This window comes from Balaenoptera acutorostrata, chromosome 16 (assembly GCF_949987535.1).
Source record: "Balaenoptera acutorostrata chromosome 16, mBalAcu1.1, whole genome shotgun sequence".
In the NCBI taxonomy this organism is placed as follows: Eukaryota; Metazoa; Chordata; class Mammalia; order Artiodactyla; family Balaenopteridae; genus Balaenoptera; species Balaenoptera acutorostrata.
This window is the reverse complement of record NC_080079.1, coordinates 30,969,358-30,992,768: the sequence shown is the minus strand read 5'-3', so window position 1 is coordinate 30,992,768 and position 23,411 is coordinate 30,969,358. Positions and strand designations below refer to the sequence as shown.

The following is a 23,411-nucleotide window of genomic DNA, read 5'->3' as shown; positions in this document are numbered from 1 at the left end:
AAGGCGAGATCTAAGCGGAAGTAAGGGAAGAGCCAGGGTAGGGGTTGTCTGGGGAAAAGTACTGCAGCTGAGGACACAGGCCCAAAGGACCTGTGGCATTTTCAGGAAGCAGTGGGCAGTCGGTGTGGCTGGAGTGAAGAGAACAGGAGATGGGCTCAGAGGAGTTGCAGGGCCGGGCCCTGGAGGGCCTCACAGGCATGTAAGGACTCCTTGGATTTTACTTGGAGAGAGATGGGGAGACTTGGGAAGCTCTTGATCAGAGTTATGACATGATCTGACTTTAACAGTCTCCCTTGGCAGGGCTGGGGGCAGGGAGACCACTTAAAGAGGTCAGAGATGATGGTGGTCTGGACCATAGAGCAGAGCTTCCATCAGACTTCTCCTGTAAAATGGGGGTGGGAGTCGTACTTCTCTGATAGGATTGTTATGAGGGTTAAACGAAAGAATATATAAAAAGTGCCTGGCACATAGAACGTGCCTAATAAATATTAGCTATTATGGTTATGGATGCAGGCAGGATAGCTTCTCAGTTGTCCAAATGCATGGGGCTGTCCTGTTCTGGGTGACCTGTTTTTTTCTTTTTTAATTAATTAATTAATTAATTTTTGGCTGCGTTGGGTCTTTGTTGATGCGTGTGGGCTTTCTCTAGTTGCAGCGAGCGGGGGCTACTCTTGGTTGCGGTGCCCGGGCTTCTCATTGTGGTGGCTTCTCTTGTTGCGGAGCACGGGCTCTAGCCACGAGGGCTTCAGTAGTTCTGGCACACGGGCTCAGTAGTTGTGGCTCGCAGGTTCTAGAGTGCAGGCTCAGTAGTTGTGGCGCACGGGCTCAGTTTCTCCGTGGCATGTGGGATCTTCCCGGACCAGGGCTCGAACCCGTGTCCCCTGCATTGGCAGGTGGATTCTCAACCGCTGCACCACCAGGGATGTCCCCTGGGTGACCTCTTAACTGGGAAGAAGTGCCTCCTCCTGGAAAGATACTCCTGAGGTCTTACCCAATCAGCCTCATGCTCTCCAAACGTGGAGAGCCCCCACTAATCAGGTCCTGAGCCCTCTCACAGCCATCACAATGGTGTATGTGTGTGTGTGTGTGTGTGTGTGTGTGTAGCAAAGTCACCGGAATTCCTGCCTGATCCGCTGCAGAAAATATTCACATCTTGGATTTCATGGGAGTTTTCTGTTTCCAAGGGAGGTCAAGTAGTCATTCTTACTCCCATTTTACAGATGTGGAAACTGAGGCCAGAGTAGTTAAGTCATTAGTCCAAGGTCACACAGCTAGCTGATGGCCAAGTCTGGACTGGACCCCAGGTCTCCTGACTCCCTGTGTGGCGCTCCATGCGCACCTGCAGCCTCGCCGGTCTTGCCTGTGTGCCGCCAACCCCAACGCTGGTGCGGCCCCACCACTGCCACCTCCAGGGAGGCTGACCTGGGCCTGGCTCCCTGTCCCTCTCTCCCTCCAGATCGAGCGGCAGCTCTTTGAGGAGACTGTGAAGACCCTCAACAGCTTCTACGCAGAGGCGGAGAAGATTGGGGGCAGCTCCTACCTCGAGGGCTGCCTGGCCTGTGCCACGGCCTACTTCATCTTCCTCTGCATGGAGACCCACTATGAGAAGGTGGCTCCTTCCCCCACGGCCCCGCATCCCCTCCCCCAGGGCTCCTGTGCTCCACCCTCATCCTCAACCGGTCCCTCTCCTTGCAGGTCCTCAAGAAGATCTCCCGATACATCCAGGAGCAAAACGAGAAGGTCTTTGCCCCCCGAGGCCTCCTGCTCACAGACCCCGTGGAGCGTGGGATGAGGGTTATATCCTTTCCAGCTGTTCCGTGCGAGGGCACAGAGCTGCCGGCCAGTGGGCCCCTGGTGAGGCTGCTGGGAAATGGGACCACCTTCTGGGCCTCTGTTCAGGGATTTCCTAGGGTTCCCCACACCCCTGGTCATCGGCCCCTGCCTCCACCTCAAGTTAGTGCTGTTTGTGCATTTTAGGCTTTGCTTGTATTGAGCTGCATTTAATCAGTGCTTAATACATGCCAGATATCATAGTAAGTGCTTTGAAAATATGAATCCATGTACTTCTCATAAGACCCCTATAAAGTGGGTAACTCTTCTTATTGCCTTTGTAGCTGACCCTGGCTCAGGGCCGCCCAACTGGTGACCACCAGAGCCAGGATCTGAGCTCAGGCCCACTCTTCAATGCTCTCGCATGTAACCCTCATTGAAGCCCGTTCAATGAGCAGGTCCTGTTGTTGCCCTTTCGCAGATGAGAAAAGTGAGGTCTCGGTGAGAGGCTGGCGTTCGAGAGGGTTATAGGTCTGCTCACTCCACCTGGTCAAGGTGTACATACATCCTGCCCCCCCAGTCAGCAGCAGAGGGTAGAATTGTTTAAAAATAACTTTTACTGGAAAACTGACAGGAAAAGAGTAAAGAAAACTCAAATCCCAGAACCTCATGCTTACAAAGCCCAGGGAGAGGCGCTTCTCGTCTTTGCGACTTTACTATGTGCCAGGCATTGTGCATTACACGCTTTATTTCATTTAATCCTTGCAGTAACCCCAATATTCCATTATTATCCCCATTTCACAGATGAGATGGGTGAGCTGAGATTTGAACTCAGGACACCCAAGTCCTCACACTTCCTGTGCAGTAACACCCGCTCTTGGGCACATCCCCATCCTGGGGTACAGTGATTAGACCCACTAGCATGTAAGCTCCTGGTCTTGGCTGTGCGCAGGAGCATCTGAGCTGAGTGAGCGCAGGTGCGAGGAGGGGCTTGGGTCTGGCTCCCCGGGCCTCTGAGTCCTTACTGTCTGGGGAGCAGCACCAGCTCTGCCTCCCGCTTCCCTGCTGGCCCCCATCACCCAGTTCCTGTCCGCTTGCATCCCTCCTTAACGCCGCCCCAGATCGAGATCTCCATCTACGAGGACCAGTGCAGCAGTGGCAGCTCCAGCAGCGGCAGTAGCAGTGGTAGCGGCAGCAGCAGCGGCGGGGCGGGTGGCCGGTGACTGGCCGAGAGTCCCTGCAGGGAGGTGTACGACTGGACTGAGGGCCCTGCAGACCTGTGGCGGCTCCGCTACCAGAGCACCCGCTTCTGAGTCGTTCTCTGGGCCCACCCTGCTGCCCAGGGCAGGAGGGAGGGTGACCTGCCCAGTGTTGCCTGCGGGCCATCAACGGCGCCCCCTGCCCCTTGCCCCCTGGCAGGACGGTCCACTTCCTGACCTGGCTCTTACCCAACGGGGCTGGTCTGGGTCACACAGAGGCAGGTTTTCCAGGGGGAGGCTGGGGTGGGGACAACACAATTTGGACAGCCCCTCTCTTCTGCAGCTCCCCTCCCAACACCCCAGAAGAGGATCCAGGTCTGTCACATAGAGACTTCCCATCCTGCACGATTCCTCACCCCAAATCCCGCATCCACCAGGACTCCCTCCCTCGGGGCCCTGCTCCCCATGGCTGCCTCCCAGTGTCTGCTCTTTCTGATGCCACCACGGGGCCTCTGCCTGTCTGTGACCCTGCCTCCACCGAATTCAAGGTCTGGGGAGACAGGAGTGGTCAGCCTACGGGCGCTGCGGTGGGGAGCTCTTCAGCCCCCTCCTGACCTCTTCTAGACTCATGGTGTCCCTGTCCTTCACCCAGAGCCTGGAGGTCATCTTAGCCTTGCCAAGAAGCGTCCAAGCCCTGTGACTTTGCAGGCTACCAGGTGCTGGTGGTGGGGCACATGGCCTGGGGCTCTGGGAGGTTATATGGGGGTCTGGAGAAATGCCTCATGGAGAGATGTAGCCTTGGGGGGTTTAACCTCCAGAACTGGAGCCAACTTCCTGAGATTAGAACCTGCACGTGTGTGAGAATGAGTGTGTGTGCACGCAGGCACATGTGTAAGTGCACATATGTGAGTGCACTATGTGCATGAATGCACCTGTGTGTGAGGGCAGGTGTGTGCATGAGTGCATGGTGAGTGCACTTGTGTGTGTGTACACATGTGTGTGTGCATGTATGTGAATGAGTGCACTTGTACGTTCCCCTTGGCTGCTGGGCCAATGATTGCCCCTCTCTGCATCCTGTCTTATCTTCGTGCGCCACGGTCTGTCTGCTTCCCTGTGTGGGTCCAGCCTGTCCCCCTGTAAATAAATGTCCTAATGTCCCTTGCCCCTTGCCTGGGCTGCCAGCTTGGCTCTTCTTCCTGGCCTCTCCCCTACCTGCAAGTTTCTTCCCACCTTCTGACTGTACTGTGTATATTCTAACAAAAAAGAAGTTGGGGTTCTAGGAGAACAGAGCCAACCTTCCAGGGCCTTCCGTACCCCCCTCTCAGTCCCTCATGACAAGGCAATGGGGCCATGGACACTGCATATTCAGCCCGCCCAGTCTCTGGGGCTCTCTAAGGCTGTGTAAGTGAGGCTTCTTTGGAAGGTCAAAGGAGCTGCTAACCTGCAGGGGAAAAGGCAAATTCCTTTCTTGAAAGGAAAGAGGGGTGTCCAGCCAATGAGGCCCTGCCTGCCGACACCCAGCAGCCCCATCCTGGTGCCTGAAGATGGACAGAAGGAGACTGCCTGCCTCAGCCGGCAGGAGGTGCTAGAGTGGATATGAAAGACCAGCTAGCCAGGTAGCTTTCTGGAACCAAAGAGGGGCCTGATTTTCTTTTGGATGCAGGAGCAGTGTGTAGGAAAGCTCCAGAGAGCTGGAGAGGGCAGCCCAGCCCCTGAGCCTAAGTGGGTCCTGCTCCAAGGATGCCCCGGGTGAGCTTGCAGCCCAGTGGGCTCCAGCACAGCCCCTACCCCTATACCCACCCTGGCCCACCGTATGGCTGGGGCTGACCTGTGCGTCTCCTGTGGGAGGGCTGGGCGTAGGCAATGTGGTGGCCTTTTGCTTTATTATTTCTTTTTCCAATAAAAGGACTTGCCTAGCTTGAGGCTCTGTGCTGCTTCTCTCCCCCACGGTGATGGGAGGCCAGATCTATGCCCCAGGACCACGGCGAGGGGGTGTTTGGCCGCCCACCCACCTCACGCCGAGGAGGCAGGGCTGAGTGTGTTCCTGAAGAGGCAGCACCCTGACACGGGCAGGACGGGCCCTGTCTTCTTGGAGCCTGCAGTCTGGTGGGAGGCAGACACTCTGCGTCCCTAATCTGGAGCCTTTATGCGGCCCTGGGATCCTTAGGTGGGGGGAACAGGTTGGACTGAAAGCCAGGTCAAAATCAAGTCATGGATTAATTAAATACCCATTTCTTGAGCTCATATCTGTTCGGGGTTGGATCACACAGGTCACTCAGTTCTAAAGAAAACTATGCGGGTGTTGGAACCTAGTAGAGTTGTGTCTTGGCTTTTATAAAACTAAATAACATTTAATGAGCACCTACTGTGTGCCAGATACTTTGCTAAAACCATGTGGCACAGGTGTGGGAGGGCATTTAAAGTCATCTAAGTGAGGCAGAATGGAGGCCCAGAGAGGGTGAGTGACTTGCCCTAGGTCACACAGCTGGTTGATGATAGTGCCAGGTTTAGAACCAAGGTCATCTCCTGACCCAGTGCTCACTCTGACACTTAGGGGATGACACCCAAATGGAAGTTGCCTGAGGGTGTAGGATGGCCGGGGTCACACATTCAGGTCTGTGGGCCAAGAGAGGATCCCACCAGACTGTGGGGACAATGCCTCCACCTCTGGGTGGGAGTCTGGGGGGGCCCTCTCTGAACAGGACCCTGCGTGGCTTCCCTGCTTGTACTTTCTGCTCCTAAGGGGCAGCTGGACTTGCTGACTCTGCTGAAACCTGGGGTGTGGGTGGGTTGTCACAATGGAGGCTGTTCTTTAATGTGCGGGTAGGTTCATTTTGTCTGTCCTGTTTGCAACATTATTATTAGTAGTAATAATAAACAAACAATAGTAGCTAACATTTATTTAGCACTGACTATGTGCCAGGCACTAGGCTAAGACTACATAATTCATCATTCAATCCTCACAACGACCCTCTGTGGTGTGGACTATTATTCCCACTTTACAGATGAAAAGACTGAGGCTCACAGAAGTTAAGTAACTTGCCCAAAACTATACAAGTAGAAAGTGGCAGAGCTTGGCTTTGAATCCAGACAGTCTGACTCCAAACTGTGGGGAAGACGATACCAGCTTCAGAGACCCCCTCAGCCATCTTAGGGTGAGGATTTGGCAGATAACCCAGGGAAGGGCTTGGAGCTGTGCCTGGGCTCCAAGGGAGGTCTGGTACCGTCAAGCCCAGGGCATCACGGGAGTGTGGGTGGTTGGGCTCCTCATGGGCGTGCGGGGCCCACAGGGGCAGCTTGGTGAAGGGCAGTGAGGGGAGAAGCCGGCTGAGGCGTGGCTTCTCTGCCTGGCTTTCCTCTGCATGGCTCAGTTATGGGGGAAGTGGCAGCCATATCCCTGCAACCTCCTTGCCACCAGAGACAGGCCCCATCAGGCCCCAGGAGCAGAGGAACCCCCAGGCAGCTCTGGGCTGCTGCTCCCCCATCACTGTCCCCTGACTCCGCTTTCTGGCTTGCTTTGGCCAAAGGCAGGGGTGTGTGCGAAAACCACAGGGTTTACAGAAGCTCGTGGTGCCACCGAGTGGTGGCATCTTGCACTGCACCCCCAAATCAAAGCAGATTGGGCCAGAGCATCTCAGCTGCTGGGAAACTTCTCTGCGACCCCCAAACAAGCAGCTGCTCCCACCTGCAAGGACTTTTCTGTGACTTCCAGAGTGGCACGGGGCAAAGATGGAGTCCAGTCTGTGGTGACTCTTTCTCCCTATGGCCAGCCACTGGGGAGCTGCCTTTCTCCTGGGGGTCTTGCAGCCTGGGAAACCCGACCTCCCTTCTCCATAGCTCTGGAAGGACTTACAGTGACGCGGTGTCTGGCAGGAGGCACCCACACCTGGTTTTGGCTTTATTGTTCACCATGGGTGAAGGCGATGCAAAGAGCACCCCAAGTCAGACCTGAATGGGAGCTCCGGCTTCATGACAGTTACATATGGTGGAAAGACCTGGAGCTTTAGTTTCCCCAGCTGTAAAATCGGGATACTAATACTTTACAGAATTGCCTAGACCTGTGCTTCTCATCCTTGGTCGTAATCAAAGTTATCTGGGGAGCAAGAAAAACCACTGATGCCTGGTCCTGTCCCCAGAGATTCTGATTTCATTGTTCTGGGGTGCAGCCTGGGCATCAGGAGTTTTAAAATTTCCCCTAGAGATTCTAGTGTGAAGGCAAGGTTGAGAACCCCTGGTTTCGACGGTACCTAGAGCCTATGAGCTTTTCACAGGCCTCTGAAGATATCTGAGACCTGAATGGAAAAGTTGATTGGTTCCATGAATTCAGCCAGACACAAAATGAGTATGAACTCTATGACTGCACTTATAACACATTCTAATACAGGCAAAACTAATCTATGGTGTTAGCAGTCAGGATAGTGGCTGCCCTGGGGTGGGGGGCAGCGAGTGGAAGGGGGCCGGGGGGCCTCTGGGGACTCCTCATGAACTGTTTCTCCAGCAGTTACATAGGTGTGCTCACTTTCAGAGCACTCACGGAGCTGTACACTTAAGATTTGCATATTTTCAATAAGTATGATACATTTCAATGAAATTTACCAAGAAAGTTCATTGGCTTCAAAATAGGAAAAGAAAGCACAAAACTGAAATTAATGTTTTATTACATATCTACAAAATGTAGCATTATGTCAAACAGTCAACTGCAATTTAACTCGAGGTGTGTGTGTGTGTGTGTGTGTGTTTGTGTGTGTGTGTCTGTGTGATTTAGCGCGGGTTGCGGATGTATATGGAAATGTTTGATATGATGAGGGGTGGGGCATTTAAAAAAGAAGGTCCCTGGTACCTAAGAAAATCTTAGAACAGCCCAGGTTTATGCCAGGAGCTGTTAATCGTGTCCCCTTGCCCTTGTATGCAGAATGATGTACCTTTAACTGGGGAAGGGAATCCACAGCTTTCAGCAGATTCTCAAAGGGGTATGTGGCCCCCCCAAAAGGTTAAGAACAACTGGTTTTGAGGAGCCGGTGAGAAACTAGCCACGAATGTGCCTGGCATGAAATAGGTGTTCTCTCCCTCCTTTCAAAGTTCAGCCTTCCGAGGTTTCCACAGAACCCTTCTCAGGCGACTTTGGGAGGATTTATTCTCCTGGCGGCACTGAGGGCAGATTGTGCTGTGCTCACAGCTCTTCCTCTAAGAGGCTATTTAAAGGGCCTGTCACTTCAGCATCTGCTGGACAGCAGAACTTAGCGTCCCGGAGCTGCACAGGGACTCGTGGTTTTGACAGGGATGATGGAGGAGGTGGAAGAGTGTGGAGGGGGTCAGAAAGCTGCACCGGTCCGCAGACCCCTGGTCAATTGCTTAACCACACTGAGTCTTAGCTTGTCATTTGCCAAATGAGAGCATTGTGAGAAGGCATCTTTGTAAATGATAATCTGTTTCTCCAATGTAAGATGTTGTTATTGCTGTAGTTACACTAGGATCTCATTATACTGTGGCCTCATGATGTAGATTTATAGCCAGGTTCCAGATTCTTGCATAGAACAAGCAAAATCCAAGGGTTCACTGATCCCCTAATATATGCGAGGAACTCCTCTACAGTATTATTCCATTTTGCTCTTTAACGCTCTTGTGGGTGGTTATATTTGAATTCTCATTTTATAGATGAGGAAATTAGATGGTTAAGTGGCTTCATGAGCGCCCATAGCTAGTGTCAGAGCGAAAGCTTGAACCTAAGTCTCCGACCCCAAATCCGTCTCTCATTCTGCCACTGTGTGTCACAGTCAGACAAAAGGTTCCGTTCTGCCTGGATTGACTCATGAAGACAGATATCAGGCTCAGAGAGAAGCATGTGGGCAAATGCAGACACAGAAAAATTAGATTTGCAGGGGCACGAAGGGGCTAGTTATTCTGGAGTAATTCAAGTTATCGATTTCTGTAATGGAAAAGTGATTGGGGACCAGCTACCACCTGAGAGCTGTGCTGAGCAAGGCCCTGGAAGGGGAAATGTTGTACACAGCTTACAAGACCTTGTGGTGGTGATGGCCTTCCTCCTGTCCCAGTTCCTCTCGAACTCTTGGCGGTGGTGGGGGGGGGGGGGCGGGGGGGCGGGGATCTTGTCTTACTTTTTTCTACCACCTCCCTCCCCCACCCCAAGTGCCTGGTGCAGTGCCTCATCCTTGGCAGGTGAACGAGAAGTGCAGCCCATCACAGGCTGGCAGGAAGAGACAAGAACATACAGACGTGAGATCCTCAGGCCCCTGGGGCAACGTGCCACTGAGAAGCAGCTTAGGCAGATGCAGACACAGACAGGTAAGTGGTCACCGAGTAACTCAATTAAAGGGTGACCCCAGGCCATCCCCTGCACTGGGCAGCTTTAATAACGTTGCCCTGGCCGTGATCTTGTGGCTCTGCTCCTGATCTCCACCTGGGAGGGGAGGGAAGGGGAGGAAGTATACATCCTGACCCCACTCAGCCCCTGCCTGGTGCTCCTGGGCACCCTTATTTTGAGGTGGTAAATCCTTGTGGGGCTGAGTGCTTTGCCCGGAAAGTCTAGCCCTGGGGTCCTAGAGGGTGAAGTACCATGGGTGGATGGATAGGTGGATGGATGGACGGATAAGTGGATGGATACAGGGAAGATGTGTATAGGGAGATGACTGATGGACCAGAGGTGAGGGAGAGGGCTGCCTGGCTTGAGGCGGATGCTCGCAGACCGTGGAGAAGCAGGTGAATGGATGGATACTGATCGGCCCTGTGCTCCCCAGTGCAGATCAAAATACAGGACTGGAGCTCTTCAAAGGGAAGATGCTGTGTAGGCCGGTCCCCAAATGAACTCCGCATTTATAACTGTGAGTGATGGTTGTGTCTCGTTGGGAAAGATTCTTACAGGTCTAACATCGTCCCAGTTAATGACTTATGGATTGTTGTAAAATCAGGCACTGCTAGAAGTGAAAGCAGGTTAAAGGGCCTGGAACAGATTTCATAATAATACCTGCATTTTAACAATCTGGGCAGTGTACTGAGCACCTTATACGCTCTACCTTGACGAAGCCTCACAAAAGCTCTATGAGGTTATGCTCCATTTGCAGGGGATGAAGAAACTGAGTCTCAGAGAGGTGAAGCCGCTTGTTTAAGGCCACTGCGGAGTGCGTTGGTGGGGTGCCTGGGATTCAAGCCTGAGTCCATCTGATCCCAGAGTCTCAGGGTGAAGAGAGAATTTTAAGGAGAGATGGAAGGAAAGAAGGAGGGAGGGAGGGCTGCAGGGTTTGCAGATCAGCTCTGCAAGACAGAATGTGGTCTTTGACACCCGAGACACCTTCTGCCCTGGGTGAAGCTTTGCGAGCTCCCGGCTTCCTTCTCCCTCTGTCCTCTCTGTGTCTGCCTTCAAGGCCTATACATCTTGAGCTTGGGACTGGAAAGTGCAGAGAAGGTGTATGTGGGGTTTGCCTTCCTCCCTTCGGCCTAAGCGTGTCCCTCTGCTTATCCCCACAAGCAGAACGTGACTGTGCTTTTGTCCCTTCCCTGGAGCTCCGCACGCAGGTCTGGGCTGGGGGAGGAGAGTCAGCCCTTAGACTTTTTTGCGGGGGGTGTTAAATGATTCTGGGAGATAAATCCTTCGTGACTTCTCTGGGTCTGGCCATGAAGGACAATGAGTTACCTTTACAGGAATTATTCTGGGCGCCTTCTGGAAGGCAGGTGGGCAGGCATGCTGAGGTCATGAGATTCTGGGCAGGACTTCCTGGGAAGGGGTGACACAGATTCTCCTTCTGTCCCCAGCCTCATCCCCTATGCTCCTGACCCTGTCAGCAGCCTCCCCTCTCTGATCGGGACCCTCTCGGCACCTGGTGTCTCCCCCTGGCTCTCTCGTCCTGGCTGTGTTCCACGGTCCAAGCACGGTGCCTGGATTCACTTGGTGGGCACTTCCCCTGACTCTGATTCTGTGTCAGCATGATAGAAAGGACAAGCACTGGCCCCCATATTTCTAAAATGCTTGATGCAACTGTGCTTCTGAAATACTTTGAGTTTTCTGGAGAAGGAGGCAGAGTGAGGCAAGGAGTCCCAGGCAGGAGTCAGATTCCCAATTAGGCTGTGGTCCTCAGGAAAGTCACTGCTCATTTTTGGGCCTCCGTTTCCACATCTGAGAAGGATGGGGCAGAACTAGGTGACGTCTCAGGTGCCTCTGTATTTAATGATCTAGGATTCCGTGCTGGTCAGGGGCGAATCCCTGGGCCAGTTCACTAGCTCCTGGTGACTCCTGCGCTGTGCAGCTCAGTCAGAGCCACGCCCTCCCTGCTGGGTTTACCGCATTTTATGAGTATTCTCTTGGGAAATGGCACCTCGTGAGAACGAAGTTGAACACTTCAGCACAGCCCAGGCCCCGGGAAGGTTTGGTCTGCTCCCTCATGGCCATTTTCGGTCCTGAGATTGCTTCAGCTCTCTGTGGGCGGCCAATGTCTTCCAAATCTCCCACACTGCAGGCTCCCGGTGACCTGGGCCGTGGCAGGCTGTGCTGGGAGCCACATGAGATTTGGCACTGAATAGATCTAGGCTCCATCCTGAACTCTGCTACTTAGTAATATTGATAACATTTCTGATTTATTGGGGGCTTATTAGGTGCCAGGCCGGCCCTATGTCAAGTATTTTATATCATCTTGTTTAATGTAAAAACTTTGTGTGGTAGGTATTATCCCCATTTTACAGATAAGAAAACTGAGGCTCAAACACAGCTCACCTACCTCAAATACCTCTTTCTCAGCAAGGCCTACCCTGAGCCACCCTATTTAGAATGGCATTCTGCCTATCTCAGCGCTCCCGATTTGCCTTAATGCTGCTTCCTCCTTCCCACCTAACTTGTAACATACTATATACTTTACTTATTATGTTGTTTAGTGCCTGCCATATGTCACCAGGGCTTTCAGGAATCTTTGCCGGTGATGTTCACAGATGTACATTCCAAGCCACTAGAACCATGCCTGGCACATAGTAGGTGTCCGGTGTATGCCGAGTGATACCTGGTTAAGTAATCTGCCCAGGTGTCAGTTACTTAACTAGTCGTGTGACCTTGGGTAACATTGTTTCTAAGCCTCAGTTTCTTTGGTCATAAAATAGAATAATAGCATTTATCCCCTAGGATGGGTATGGGGATTAATGGAGATGTACAGTTTTGGGCACACGGCAGGCATTCTGTAAATGTTAGCTCCCTTCCCCGAGGAGGGTTTTTTCTTCTTGCTTCTCATTGTTCTCTGATGGCCTACCCTTCGACCACTTCAGAGAACAAGCGCTGAAGGAGAGGGTTGGCGTTATCTGTGGAGTTAACCAGCCTGTGTTCTCTCGCCCTCCTTCCTCCCCCTTCTAGGACGTGCCTGCTGTTAAGGAGATGCAAGCGACATCAGCCCCTGACAGGACGTGGCTGGGGTCTGGTCCACACCAAAGGAGAGAGATGATGGCTGACCCTGGGGACGGAGAGAAGGGGAGGGACTAGGCTTGCCTCCTGGGCTGAGAGTCTGGGGGGGGGGGCGGGTATCATTCTGGAATCTGCTGGAAAAACCCAGCTGGCTCCCTGAGAAAAAGAAGCGTTCGTCCTCCTGTCTCCATGTGACTCTGGAATGATGACCAAGGGTCCTGTTCAGAGGCGGGAGTGGAACCCCTGCTTGAGCTGCAGTCCAGTGGCGGGCGCCGGTCAGGGTGCGATGCCCAGACCCTGGGAGGGGGCCATAGCAGCCAGAGTGACACAAAACCAAACTCCTGGCCCTCAGAATGGCACCTTCCCAGAACAGGGCTGGCAGCTGAGTAGATGCTTGAAGAGGTCACGTGGGTGATTCACAATTCTGTGCCTGGTGAGGGGACTCGACACAGGTACTGCCATTTCTTCTCGCAGCTTGAATGTCACTGTTGGGAGACTGTCTCAGATCCTGGGCCTCCAGGGACTCCATTTCTTCTACCCAACCCACCCCTTGACCCTGGGCAGCGTGAGCGACGGTGCTTTTGTGTAACCAGCCAGCTAGCCCGAATGGAGAAGGAAGAGCACAGGCTGGGGACAGACTGCCCTGACAGAGTCCTTCCTCTGTCCCGTTCCAGCCGCATGCGTCTCGGTAAAACTGGGATGATTACAGCACTTTCCTCCGGGGATTGTGAGGATTCAACAAGTTGATTCCTATTTACTTTAGAGCTGACCCAGACATGCTGAGCTCACTAAATGGAAGCTATTATTGTCATTTTAAGGGGTACATTCCTGGGAAGAGGAGCATTCTTGGGCGGAGTAAAAATGGTATTATTATTATTTGGCTTTTCTTGAAAAATGGGAAGTTCTGGCCATGCTGGCCCATCTTCCTGCTCTGCTAGAGTGAGTAAGGGCTGCCCCCTTCAGCGGCTCCAGCTCGCCATTTGCATAATCCCTTCTAGCCCATTCCATTACTTCTCAGCCCCTGAAGGCATTTGCTATTTCTGTTACAAACTCAGGTCCAGCAGAAGCCAACAAAGATGTCAGGAGCCTGAGTGGGGCTAGCAGACAAAAAAAAGACTGAATTGTCTGTGCTCAGAAAGGAAAGGCAAGGGTTTGGGTGCCCATGGGCCTCAGGGCAAGAGGAATTAGAAGAAAGAGTGACCTTGAGCCTGGCTAGCTTGGGTGCGGCTCTGTGCCCACCCATCCGTGGCTGGTTCAGCACAGGCCAGTAAACACACTGGACTGAGGCACTGGGCTTGGAAAGCCTGGGCTCCTGGCCCACTGGGGAGGTCTTGTTATTCGGGGGCAGGGAACTTGACGCCCTCATTGTCACGGTCCTCATGGGAGGGACCAGTGCTTGTCACACGGGAGGGAGGTTCTCAGTAAATGCTTGTTGAATAAATATATGAATGAATGCAGAGAGCTAGCTTTCTGGTACAGCAATCCAAGAAGTTAGCTAGCCTTTTTAGAAAGCCTCTCTGAGTCCCGTTCCCATCCCGTGCCCTGGGCTCCTCCATCTGGCTGGAGGAAGGCAATATGGGGACAGCAACCAAGTCACCTTCACTTACCATTGCACGCCCAGAGCCTAGCTCAGTACCTGGCACATAATAGGTGCTCAACCAATATTTGTTGAAAGACTGAATGAATGAAAGAATGAATCTAACGGAAAGCCTTCTTACCCTGGAGTCAGGATATTGTAGTTGTGCTCTTAGCAGCTGGAGGGATTTTGCACTCCTCTTTTAACTCATCTGGCCCCACCCACCAAGTAGGGTAAAACCACACATATATACCCAGTTATAAGAAACTCGGTGTGCAGGAATTCATGGTTATTACTTATAAGGCATCCTCTGAAGTTTGCTGTCACCTCGGATCTCCTGATGTCCTTGTCAGGCTGTCACACTAGCTGTCTTATCCCTTATTTCTCGTGTTGTGTGTGTAGCCAATCAATGGACACTGTTATCTTGTTATTTACCATTGCATTTGGAACCATCGCCTCTGTGGGCTTTGGGTTTTACTTATCTCACTATCTTAGATCCACTTGTTCTTTTCTAAAAAGGCAGCATCTTCCAGAATGACGAGGGAATAGTCTGAATGGTGACAGCGCTGTCTGTTACCCCCCTGACAAGATGGGGGGGTGGCAGAGGGCTCCAGCTTTGGCTCGGGGACCAGCTGGCTCGTGACCTTGGGCAGATCACTTCACCTCTCTGAGCCTCATCTCTGGGGCCCTTTCAGATCTTTAATTCCATGTCAACACACAGGAGTGGGCTTCCCAGAAGTGGAGCGATTTTTAAGTGGGTGTACGTTCTCTGTGAAACTGTAGCTGTTTTTATTTTAAAACTTTTCATTTAAGCTCCTATTCCGAGTGTAAAAACAGCACTAGCTATGAGGAATTAATAGTTTGTGATTTATGGGGCATGTTATTATTATATCAGAAAATGGTAGTTTTTTTTGTTAAATATATTTTTAAAAGGCTTGGTGTATTCTTAAGTGTGATTTTATTATATCTTGGGGTGCCTTTTCTCCCCATAAAGAATAGATCTGTGATTTATAACGCACCTTCTCTACTGAAGCTTGTCATGAAAGTATTCTAAGGTGTTACATCATTCCCACAGGTGAAGCTTCCAGGAGCTTCCAGGTTTCCAAGAATATTGCAGGGGAGACCAAATTGCAAGGTTCCTTCTAGAAAGCAGGGTAACCTGACACTAGCCATGCCTATGTCCAGCCACATATTAAGGGGTCTTAGAAAGGAAAGGGCCCTTAGGCTCAACTCTCCTGTCATTTAGATGAGGGAAACTGAGGCCCAGAGTGGAGAAGTGACTTCCTCAGAGCACTCCATGTCTGTCCCTTGCTCATCCCACATCCCTTACCTGGTCCAAACCCCAGTCCCCGACACGTGAACACAGGTGCACGAACCCAACCACTGCTTATGCCTGGGGCAGACACTATCTCATGAGTTGCTTTCCAAGGGCCATGTGATGGAAGGGCTGCTGCTAATTCAACATTCCAACCAGCTCTACTTGCCTCAGACACATTTTTTCCCCACTAGCTAGACACTCATACCCAGCAGAGAGTTTATTGGCATGATTTCTCCAGAAAGAGGCTGGAAGACTTCGCAAGTTCAAACTTTAACATTTTTATCAAGAGTCCCAAAGGGCCACCCTTTCCCTCTCCCATCATGACCACCAACCCCAATATGGCTTTCTCTACCACGGGCAGTCAGGGCCCGCAGAGCAGAAACAGCACAGGCCAAACCAGCAGACATGGGACACATAATCAACTGAGCAAGGAACCGCCTGGGAGCCATCTTTGTTAAGGGCAAAATAAGCCGCTCATGACACTGGAGGATACAGAAAAGACAGGACTATCTTGATTCTTCTGAAGGAGTGAGGGAGGCTGGATGGGGTAAAAAACATGTTCTCAGAAAGCATGCAAAGAAAGGCTTCACAAACAACTAAGGTGACACAAATATCTCCCACACTTCCCTTTTCAAAGATGGCCACCCCCGCTGTCCATTCAGAGGGAGCGCGCAGCAGAATCTACTGGGCGTGGAGAGAGAGACAGGCAGTGGGAGAGATTTAGTTTGCCACAAAGGTTGTTAGTTTTGTTTTTGTTTTTTCCTTTATTGATGGAATTTAAAGTGCATATAACTGAAGGCAAAGTCCAAGGCCTAGGGAAAGAGATGAGGCCCGAGAGAGAGGCTCAGAGATTCTAAAGGCGGCAGAAGGATACCCACCTAAAAAGGCCACTTGAGCTGCAAAAAGCATGGGGCAGAGAGATAGAAAATGGGAAAAAGAGAAAGGGGGTGGGGGTGGGGTGTGGGTGTGGGGAAGCGTTTGGGAGGAAGAAGACAAATAGCAGTTCAGAAATTCAGACAAAGATGAGTAGTAGGAGTTAGTCTATATCCCAGGTAGGAAAAGGTGGGCTGAACTTAAGGTAGGAACATTAGCTTTAGGAAATGTGAGAAGGGGAGAAACAAGAAGAGCAATAGCCTCTGGCCAGGACACAGCACCCCAGGGGCCCTTCAGATGATGGCAGTAGTGGTAGGGCTTCTCCAAGCCTCTGTTATGGTCTTCCTTGGAGACCCCACGAGGGTCTAGGGAGACTCCCTCCAGCCAGGGGAAGGCAGGGGCTGGGGACCTGGATCTGGGGCCTCCCAGAGCTCCCCAGTGGAAGGCAAGTTGCCTTTGCTACTGGACCATGGCGGGGGCTCCACTCACCCACACAGGCTGTGCCGTCCTCGTTGGGCTCATAGCCCCGACTGCATCTCTTGTTGGTCCGGCACCTGTAGCTTCCGTACGTGTTAACACACACGGGCTTGTCTCGAGGGCACACGAATGGGAACTGGATGCATTCGTTGGTGTCTGAAAGGCAAGGGGAGCAACTCACTGGGGGCTGTGGGCAGTGGATCCTTGCTCAGGCTCTGCTGCCCACCCCTCCCCCGCCGTGACCTTGGGCATGTCCTTTCTTCTCTCTGGGCCTCAACTTCCTTGCTTCAGTCCCCTTGGCTGGCTCCTCCTGTACTTGACCTCTACACGTGGGGGGCACTCAGGCTTGGTCCGGGGTCTTCTCTTCTATCTACCACACTTTCTCTAGGTGGTCCCTTCGTATATGGATGATTCCAGACTTTCCAACTCCAGCCATGACCTCTCCCTCGGGCTCCAGACTTGTGAATCTGTCTACCATGCATCTCAAACTTACTAGGTCCAAATGGAACTCTAGATCCCCCTGGCCCTCAAGCCTCTTCTGCCCCCTGTTTCCATCTTCCCCAACTCATTCAACGCCACCGTCAGTCACTTGGCTGCTCAAGCAGACATTGGAGTGATCCCCGATTCCTCCGGTTGCCTTACCTCTGCAGGCAGTTTAACAACAGATCCTGTCAGTTCTGCCCCCACAGTATGTCTCCCATTTGGCCACCTCCTTCTCACTCCTCTGTCACCAGCCTGTCCCCAACCACCGGCAGCTCTTGCCTGGATTTCTGCAGCTGCCTCCCTCCTGGCCTCCTGGCTTCCCCCCTCCCTCCAATTCTATCTGCAATCCAGCAACCAGGTGATCTTTTGAAAATGTGAACCACATGTTTTTTACCCCATCCAGCCTCCCTCACTCCTTCAGAAGAATCAAGATAGTCCTGTCTTTTCTGTATCCTCCAGTGTCACGAGCGGCTTATTTTGCCCTTAACAAAGATGGCTCCCAGGCAGTTCCTTGCTCAGTCGATTATGTGTCCCATGTCTGCTGGTTTGGCCTATACTCTCCTGCTTAACTGCAAAGGGCCCTGAGAGCAAAGTCCAGACACCTTTCTAGGGCCTCAAGACCCTCCTTAACTTGGCGTTTGGCTCGTCCATCCTCTCCTGGCACACTGGCCTCCTTCCTGTCCCTTTGACACACCAAGCCTTTTTCCTGTATCCCGGTCCTTGCCCCCGCTCTTCCCTCTGCCAGGAAAGCTCCTCCATCCAGTCTTTCTGTGCCTGGACCCTTCTCATCCTTCAGGTCTCAGCTCAAAGCTCCTCTCCCTGTCCACGCCACCTAGAAGAGTCTTCAGAGAGCACCTTGCTTGACGGTTTCTTAACTCATCTCGTCCAGCGTTCGGGTCACATGTTTGTGGCCTGTCTCCCAGACTAGAGCGGACGCCCCTCCAGGGCAGGTGCTTGGCCTGCACCCCCAGCTCCCTGCGCGGGGTGCTATGTAGGACGCATACAGATGTCTGCTGGATGGTGAAAGGAAGACGCGGCTGCACTGGGGATGTCACGGGGTCTGCCCAGCACATGGGGAAGATGCTGGAATTTCTGTGTACGTGCACTGTCTGTTTAGAGTGGCTACCGAGGGGACATGAAGAGCAGAGGGGACTAATTTCCTCCTTAAGCCACCCTTCAAGCCATCCTCTTCCACTTCGCACTTGTGGTCCTTTGCCCATGCAGCGCCCTCCACTGGAACACTATCTCCCCTCTGCCAGGTGAACTCCTCATCACCCTTCAGGTCTCAACTCACACCTTACTTTCTCTGGGACACCTTCTTGGACCCTCCCTAGACTGGTTTAAGACCCCACCTTTGTGCTCCCACAGTCCCCTCCCCTCCCCCACCCCAGCCCTGCTCAGGCTGTGTGGTCATCTCTGTTTACTTGTGTGCCCCTCCCATTGGCTCTAAGCCCCAAGAGGGCAGGGACTGCGTCCTTGTTTACTCTTGCAGCTCAGTAGTAAACGCATTCACCTGGGGCTGATGAGTATCTGCAGAGGGGACTTGGGAAGAAAGCTGCCTGAGCATCTAAAGGGCAGGTGGAGTCCTTGGCCTGACCCCTTGTTGCTGGTCACTGGGATGGAAGACATTGGGTTGAAGACCTTCTGGGTGCTGAGCCTCTAGGCTGCCCCTTGCCCATTCCAGACCCTCGGGGGACTTTTAGAAGGTCCCTGGACCCTCACAGAGCTGCCTCACGGAGCCTGGCCGTGCTGCAGTTACCTGGCCCCCAGCACTGCACAAGGCTGCAATTTCCCTTCTGTACCGTGACCACATGCTACACCCTGGTTTGCTCCAGTGTCCCCCAGCCATGCCCACCCTTGCTCACCGGCCCCCTTGCTTGCTGCTCTGTTGGAAGGAGGATGCGTGCCCGCCCTAGCCACCACGGCCCCCTGGGAGCCAGGCCTCCCTGTGAGCTCTGTCCAGGTGGTTGTGTGTCTCCTCTCCATGCTCATTCTCTCTGTATGCATGGCAGGGAAGCACTGCCAATTCCCAGAGCTGCTGGTCACTACCATCACCCCCACCTTGCTGAGTCACCTGGCGGTTGTCTTGGCATCTGAAGCCTCAGGGACAAACAACACATTCGCCTCCTCACCCTTCCGCCCCTTGTCTGCAACCTGAACCTTGCCAGGGCCCAGGCTGACATTCCCCAGTGAGATTCCGGCCTCTGCCTTGTCCCCTGGTACCGGCAGGCAACTCACCCATGCAATGGCCATTTTCCTGCTGGGAGAATCCTTGGCCGCACTGCAAGGTAGGCAGAAACAGAGACACTAGTGAGTTGAGAAGATCCCATCTCAGGTCCCCTCCTAGTTACAGCCGCAGAGCAGCTGTCACCCTGACCCCCGAATGAGGGCTGCTCTCAGCTCTGCGCCTGGGAGATCCCCTCCCTGCCAGGCCCCTTCCCTTGCGCTGAGAATAGGAGACTGGGCGGGGAGGCCAAGAACAGATCGGTGTAAACCCCTGCTCACTCCCCTTGCATGGGACCCACATGCCTGCGCCGGGACGCCTAACAGAGTCTGTCCCTCCTGTGGCATCACCCTGAGACAGGCCGGGTCTCAGGAAGGCAAAGTGTACAGAGGGGTGGAGAAGCTTTTAGAGGTTTCTGCTCACTCCCCGCACCCCCTTCTCTGAGAACCTTCCCCACTCACGGGGGTGGGTGCCTGCAAGCCAGGCCGTCCCCCACCTCTGGGCAGGGCTGGCTGGACAAGAGGTGGACATCCCAGTAGGAGGAGGGACTCAAAGGCTTTGCGGCTGGAATCTGAACTAAGTGGGGCTGAGACAGAGATTTTGGCGCCTGGTCACGCCGGGCTGTGGAGGCTTTGCTGTGTCTACGTGGAGGTCCCAGAGACAGCAGGCTGGTGGCTGGAGGCGGGGTGGCCGGGAACTCGAAACGGAACACTTGACACAAGACAGAAATGTTGACTGTTGGAAATGACAAATAACGGGGTGCTGGTGCGGCTTCCTGGGGAAGGATAATGCTCCCCCCAGAGCCAGTGCACGAATGACAAAGGTCTTTGAGCTCCTGGGGCCACTGAGCTGCCATGGCTCTCACCCTGAGCTTCCCTTGCATTTTGTGAGCTCCTCTAGAACCCTCCCTGTGGGCCCCCTCTTCTGTGTGAGTTTAAGTGGGCCCCTGTTATCTACAATGGCGTGATCCTCTCCAGAGAGCGGTTTAGAGCTTTTCCCTGAGGAGCCCCCAGAGGCCCTGCCCCACCCTCAGGAGCAACAGCTTTGTCAGAAGCTTTGGAAAGAACCAGAAGTGAAGCAGGAGACCTGGGGCCAATTGTAAACTCTGCTCACAAATGGCTGCGCGGTGTTGGTGGGTTCTCTTTCTTGGTCTTGGTTTTCCTTCTCCATGAAATGGGTGAAAAATGCTTGCCCTTCCAACACCCCAGGGTTTCTGCGAGGAGCAGAAGAGATGTGGGTGTGACACTGGTGTGCAAACTACACATGGAGGGGTCACTATGAAGCCTGCCCTTTGCTAAGAAGATTTCCATCATTCTAGAAACAAAGTCAGCAGATTCCTGGGAATCCAGCTTCAGCCCATGGGTGGGGCTTGCTTTTCTGGCTCTGAGGCCCAGGTGCCTTTGCTCACCTCCAGGGGGGCTGGGTCCCGAAGTCTGTCCTCATCCCGGGGGTAGGGAATCTCCAGCACCGAGTTCGTCTCCGTGCTGGCCACGTTCCGGCTAGCCATCTTGCCATCGGGCCATGTCACCTCCACGCTGCTGGCCTCATCCTTCCCTGTGGGATGAAAGGAGAAGGGATCAGCTGCAGGGCAGGGGGCGGGGAGGGATTCTCCACAAAAGTATCATCATTCATTTATTCATTCACCTAATAAAAAATATGAATTGAACACTGTTCTAAGTGCTGGGGAAATAGTGAACAAGGCAGATGAGGTCCTGCTCTTTTAGAACAATGCCGTCCAGGACAACTTCAGCAGTGATGGCGAAGTTCTCTATCTGCTCTGTCAGCTATGGTAGCTGCTGGCCATGGCTGCTAAGCACTTGAAGTGGCGTGATAAGGAACTGAATTTTAAATTCAATTTAATTTTAACTAACTGACTTGAAATGGCCACACATGGCTAGTGGCTACCATACTGGAGAGCACATTTCTAGAACTTATATTCTAGTGGATTTTGGACGGAAGAGAGTAAAGCCTGGTGGTAAACATGTTGACTTTGGAGTCCTGAGTTCAGATCTTGGCTGTACCACTTACCGAGCATGTTGGGAAGGACATGGCGGGGGGTGTGCATCTGGGAGACCTGGGGACAAATCTCAGCTTTACATCTGACTTGCTGTGTAATCTCAGGCGTGTCGCATTTATTCATATTTGTATTTATATTGGATGTTTACAGTCTGCTAGGGGCCGTCACTGGGGATATCCCTGTTTTTAGGGAGCTTCCACTCTAGTGGGGATAGACAGGCACACAGATGAACAAATAATGCCACATATTGACAAGCTCTGTGAAGAAAACAAAAATAGGGTGATGGGATAAAAAGGAAGTAAGAGTAGGCTGGGGGCTTTTCTAGTCAGGATGGTGAGGGATAGGCTCTTGGGGAGAAAGCATTTGAGCCGAGCTCTAAATAAAAGCTGAGGTGACAAAGAACCAGAAGGCAGAGGGCACAGGAGAAAGACCGTTCTACAAAGCTGAGATGTTTACAAAAACTAACAGTGGCGGAGCTCAGAGAACGTTCATGGTGAATCCATCTGCACACATCCTTAAAGCGACGTGTTACCTCACTGGCAGGAAGCAGGTTGGAAAGATTTGTCAGGTGTTTAGGCATCGTCAAAGCCGGCCCCAGCTCCCTGCTTAAGGCAACAGGCCCGTCACCGAGACAAGGTCAGGCTAATGGTGATGGACCGGGGTGGAAAGGAGTGGGGGATGGGCCTCACCTGCTGGGAGGGGCCTTCCTCCAATCAGTCACCTGGGAGAGGGCAGTGCTCAGCACGTGTAGAAGGGAGGCTGCAGCCCCCTCGCCGGTCGTCACCCACCAGGGCTGACCAGACGTGGGCTTGGTGCTCAGGGGTCCACCAATCCATACACTCCCCCAAGCATCATTCGTAGGCTGAAAAAATGATGTCACCCACATGTGTGTGCTACTTTCCCCTTAATGCATATAGACACTGTTAGAAAACAAGTGAAACTGAAAAGCACTGTCAAATTTATAGCAGCTTTTGGTGACTGCTGTCCACCAGTGGATTTTACAATGATCGCTACTGTGGGGGTCGAGGGTGGTCTGTGAAACTTTTTCACGTATGAAAGGGGTTCCCGTATTTTAGAAAAGGGTTGAAGCTACGTCTAGACTTTGTGGGGAATCTATGTACAGACGCCTGTGTGCAGAGGTCTGCTCTGGGGTGGGAGCTAAGACAGGACGGCGTGGAAGGACTCAGCTGCGTCTTTCTCCCCGAGTCCCGGTGCGTCAGTCCGGGGCTTCCAGAGGAAGGTGCACCTTGAGAGCCACATCATCCGCTTCCTGAGCCTCCCTGTGTTTGGTTCTCTTTTGCTGCCTCCAATCCAAGCCTTCCAGAGACGTCTCTTTGTAGCGTTCCAGCCTCGGGCCGCCGTGAATTATTGAGGGCAGGGACCAGCTGCTACCCTCCAGAAGTGTCAAAGGTGAGCAGCTCCTGCCCCTGTGCCCGCGATGGGGCAGCAGCACCAGAGAGAGGCTTCTGGAGCAGAGACTCGCATACAATGCAGAGACCCCAAGACGCAGTGCAGCTTCTCTTCCCACGGAGACTCTCCCCTTCCAGGCCTGGCCTTACTGGTTCTGGGGTTGGCTTTATTAAGCCAGAAAACATTTCTCATGAACTCCTACTCCCCCGCTCCCTCCTTCCACAATAATTCATTTTGGGGGAAGGGGGTGAAAATAGGATTGGGGAGGTATCAACCGCCCCCTCTTTTACTGTTTTGAAGCAGTCTCTTGAGGTTCAAGAGATGTGGCATTTTTAGGGTGTTCAGCACCCAAATTAAATGGCAGATGTAAAAAGTAAACACTTTTCTACTAAAAAAAAGGAGACAAAGAGCAAATGTTTCTCACCTAAGCCAACAGAACAGCTACATGAATACATTTTCCAGCCTGACAGAAGTGCCACAAATAACTCAAAAGAGTCGCCGAATATTCATAGACAATCACGAATTTACATCCTGCCTCTGAATCTTGCTTCCTCCCTTCCTCCAGACCCAGGGAGGGGCAGGACCAGGAGATAAGTCAGCCACCGGGAGAGCACATCTCAGTAGGACTCCCTCCTTTGTCACTGATTATTTTGCCGACCTGGGTCCTTAG

At 52.7% G+C, this 23,411-nt stretch overlaps 2 protein-coding genes across 9 annotated transcripts in view; one reads left to right on the top strand and one right to left on the bottom strand.

Annotated features, from left to right (window-relative positions):
• The window catches only part of ZFYVE27 (zinc finger FYVE-type containing 27), a 137,640-nt gene extending 122,777 nt beyond the window's left edge, over window positions 1–14,863 (top strand). For 3 of the 8 annotated variants that reach the window (XM_057530507.1, XM_057530505.1, XM_057530506.1), the window contains 3 exons: window positions 1,696–1,854; window positions 9,118–9,272; window positions 12,316–14,863. In XM_057530507.1, the coding sequence (XP_057386490.1) occupies window positions 1,696–1,854; window positions 9,118–9,272; window positions 12,316–12,441 (440 nt within the window). In that variant the 3' untranslated portion in view covers window positions 12,442–14,863. Of the gene's footprint in view, window positions 1–1,695; window positions 1,855–9,117; window positions 9,273–9,724; window positions 9,809–10,736; window positions 10,873–12,315 lie in introns of all 8 variants that reach the window. The other 5 variants (XR_009005601.1, XR_009005602.1, XM_057530508.1 and 2 more) reach the window with 5 other exon arrangements.
• A 598-nt stretch (window positions 14,864–15,461) lies between these two features.
• CRTAC1 (cartilage acidic protein 1) overlaps window positions 15,462–23,411 on the bottom strand; it is a 138,443-nt gene continuing 130,493 nt past the window's right edge. The window contains exons 12-15 of the mRNA XM_007187400.2: window positions 20,723–20,868; window positions 19,329–19,371; window positions 16,620–16,763; window positions 15,462–15,795 (exon numbers count right to left, since the gene is read on the bottom strand). Coding sequence (XP_007187462.2) covers window positions 15,764–15,795; window positions 16,620–16,763; window positions 19,329–19,371; window positions 20,723–20,868 — 365 coding nt within the window. The 3' untranslated portion in view covers window positions 15,462–15,763. The remainder of the gene's footprint in view (window positions 15,796–16,619; window positions 16,764–19,328; window positions 19,372–20,722; window positions 20,869–23,411) is intronic.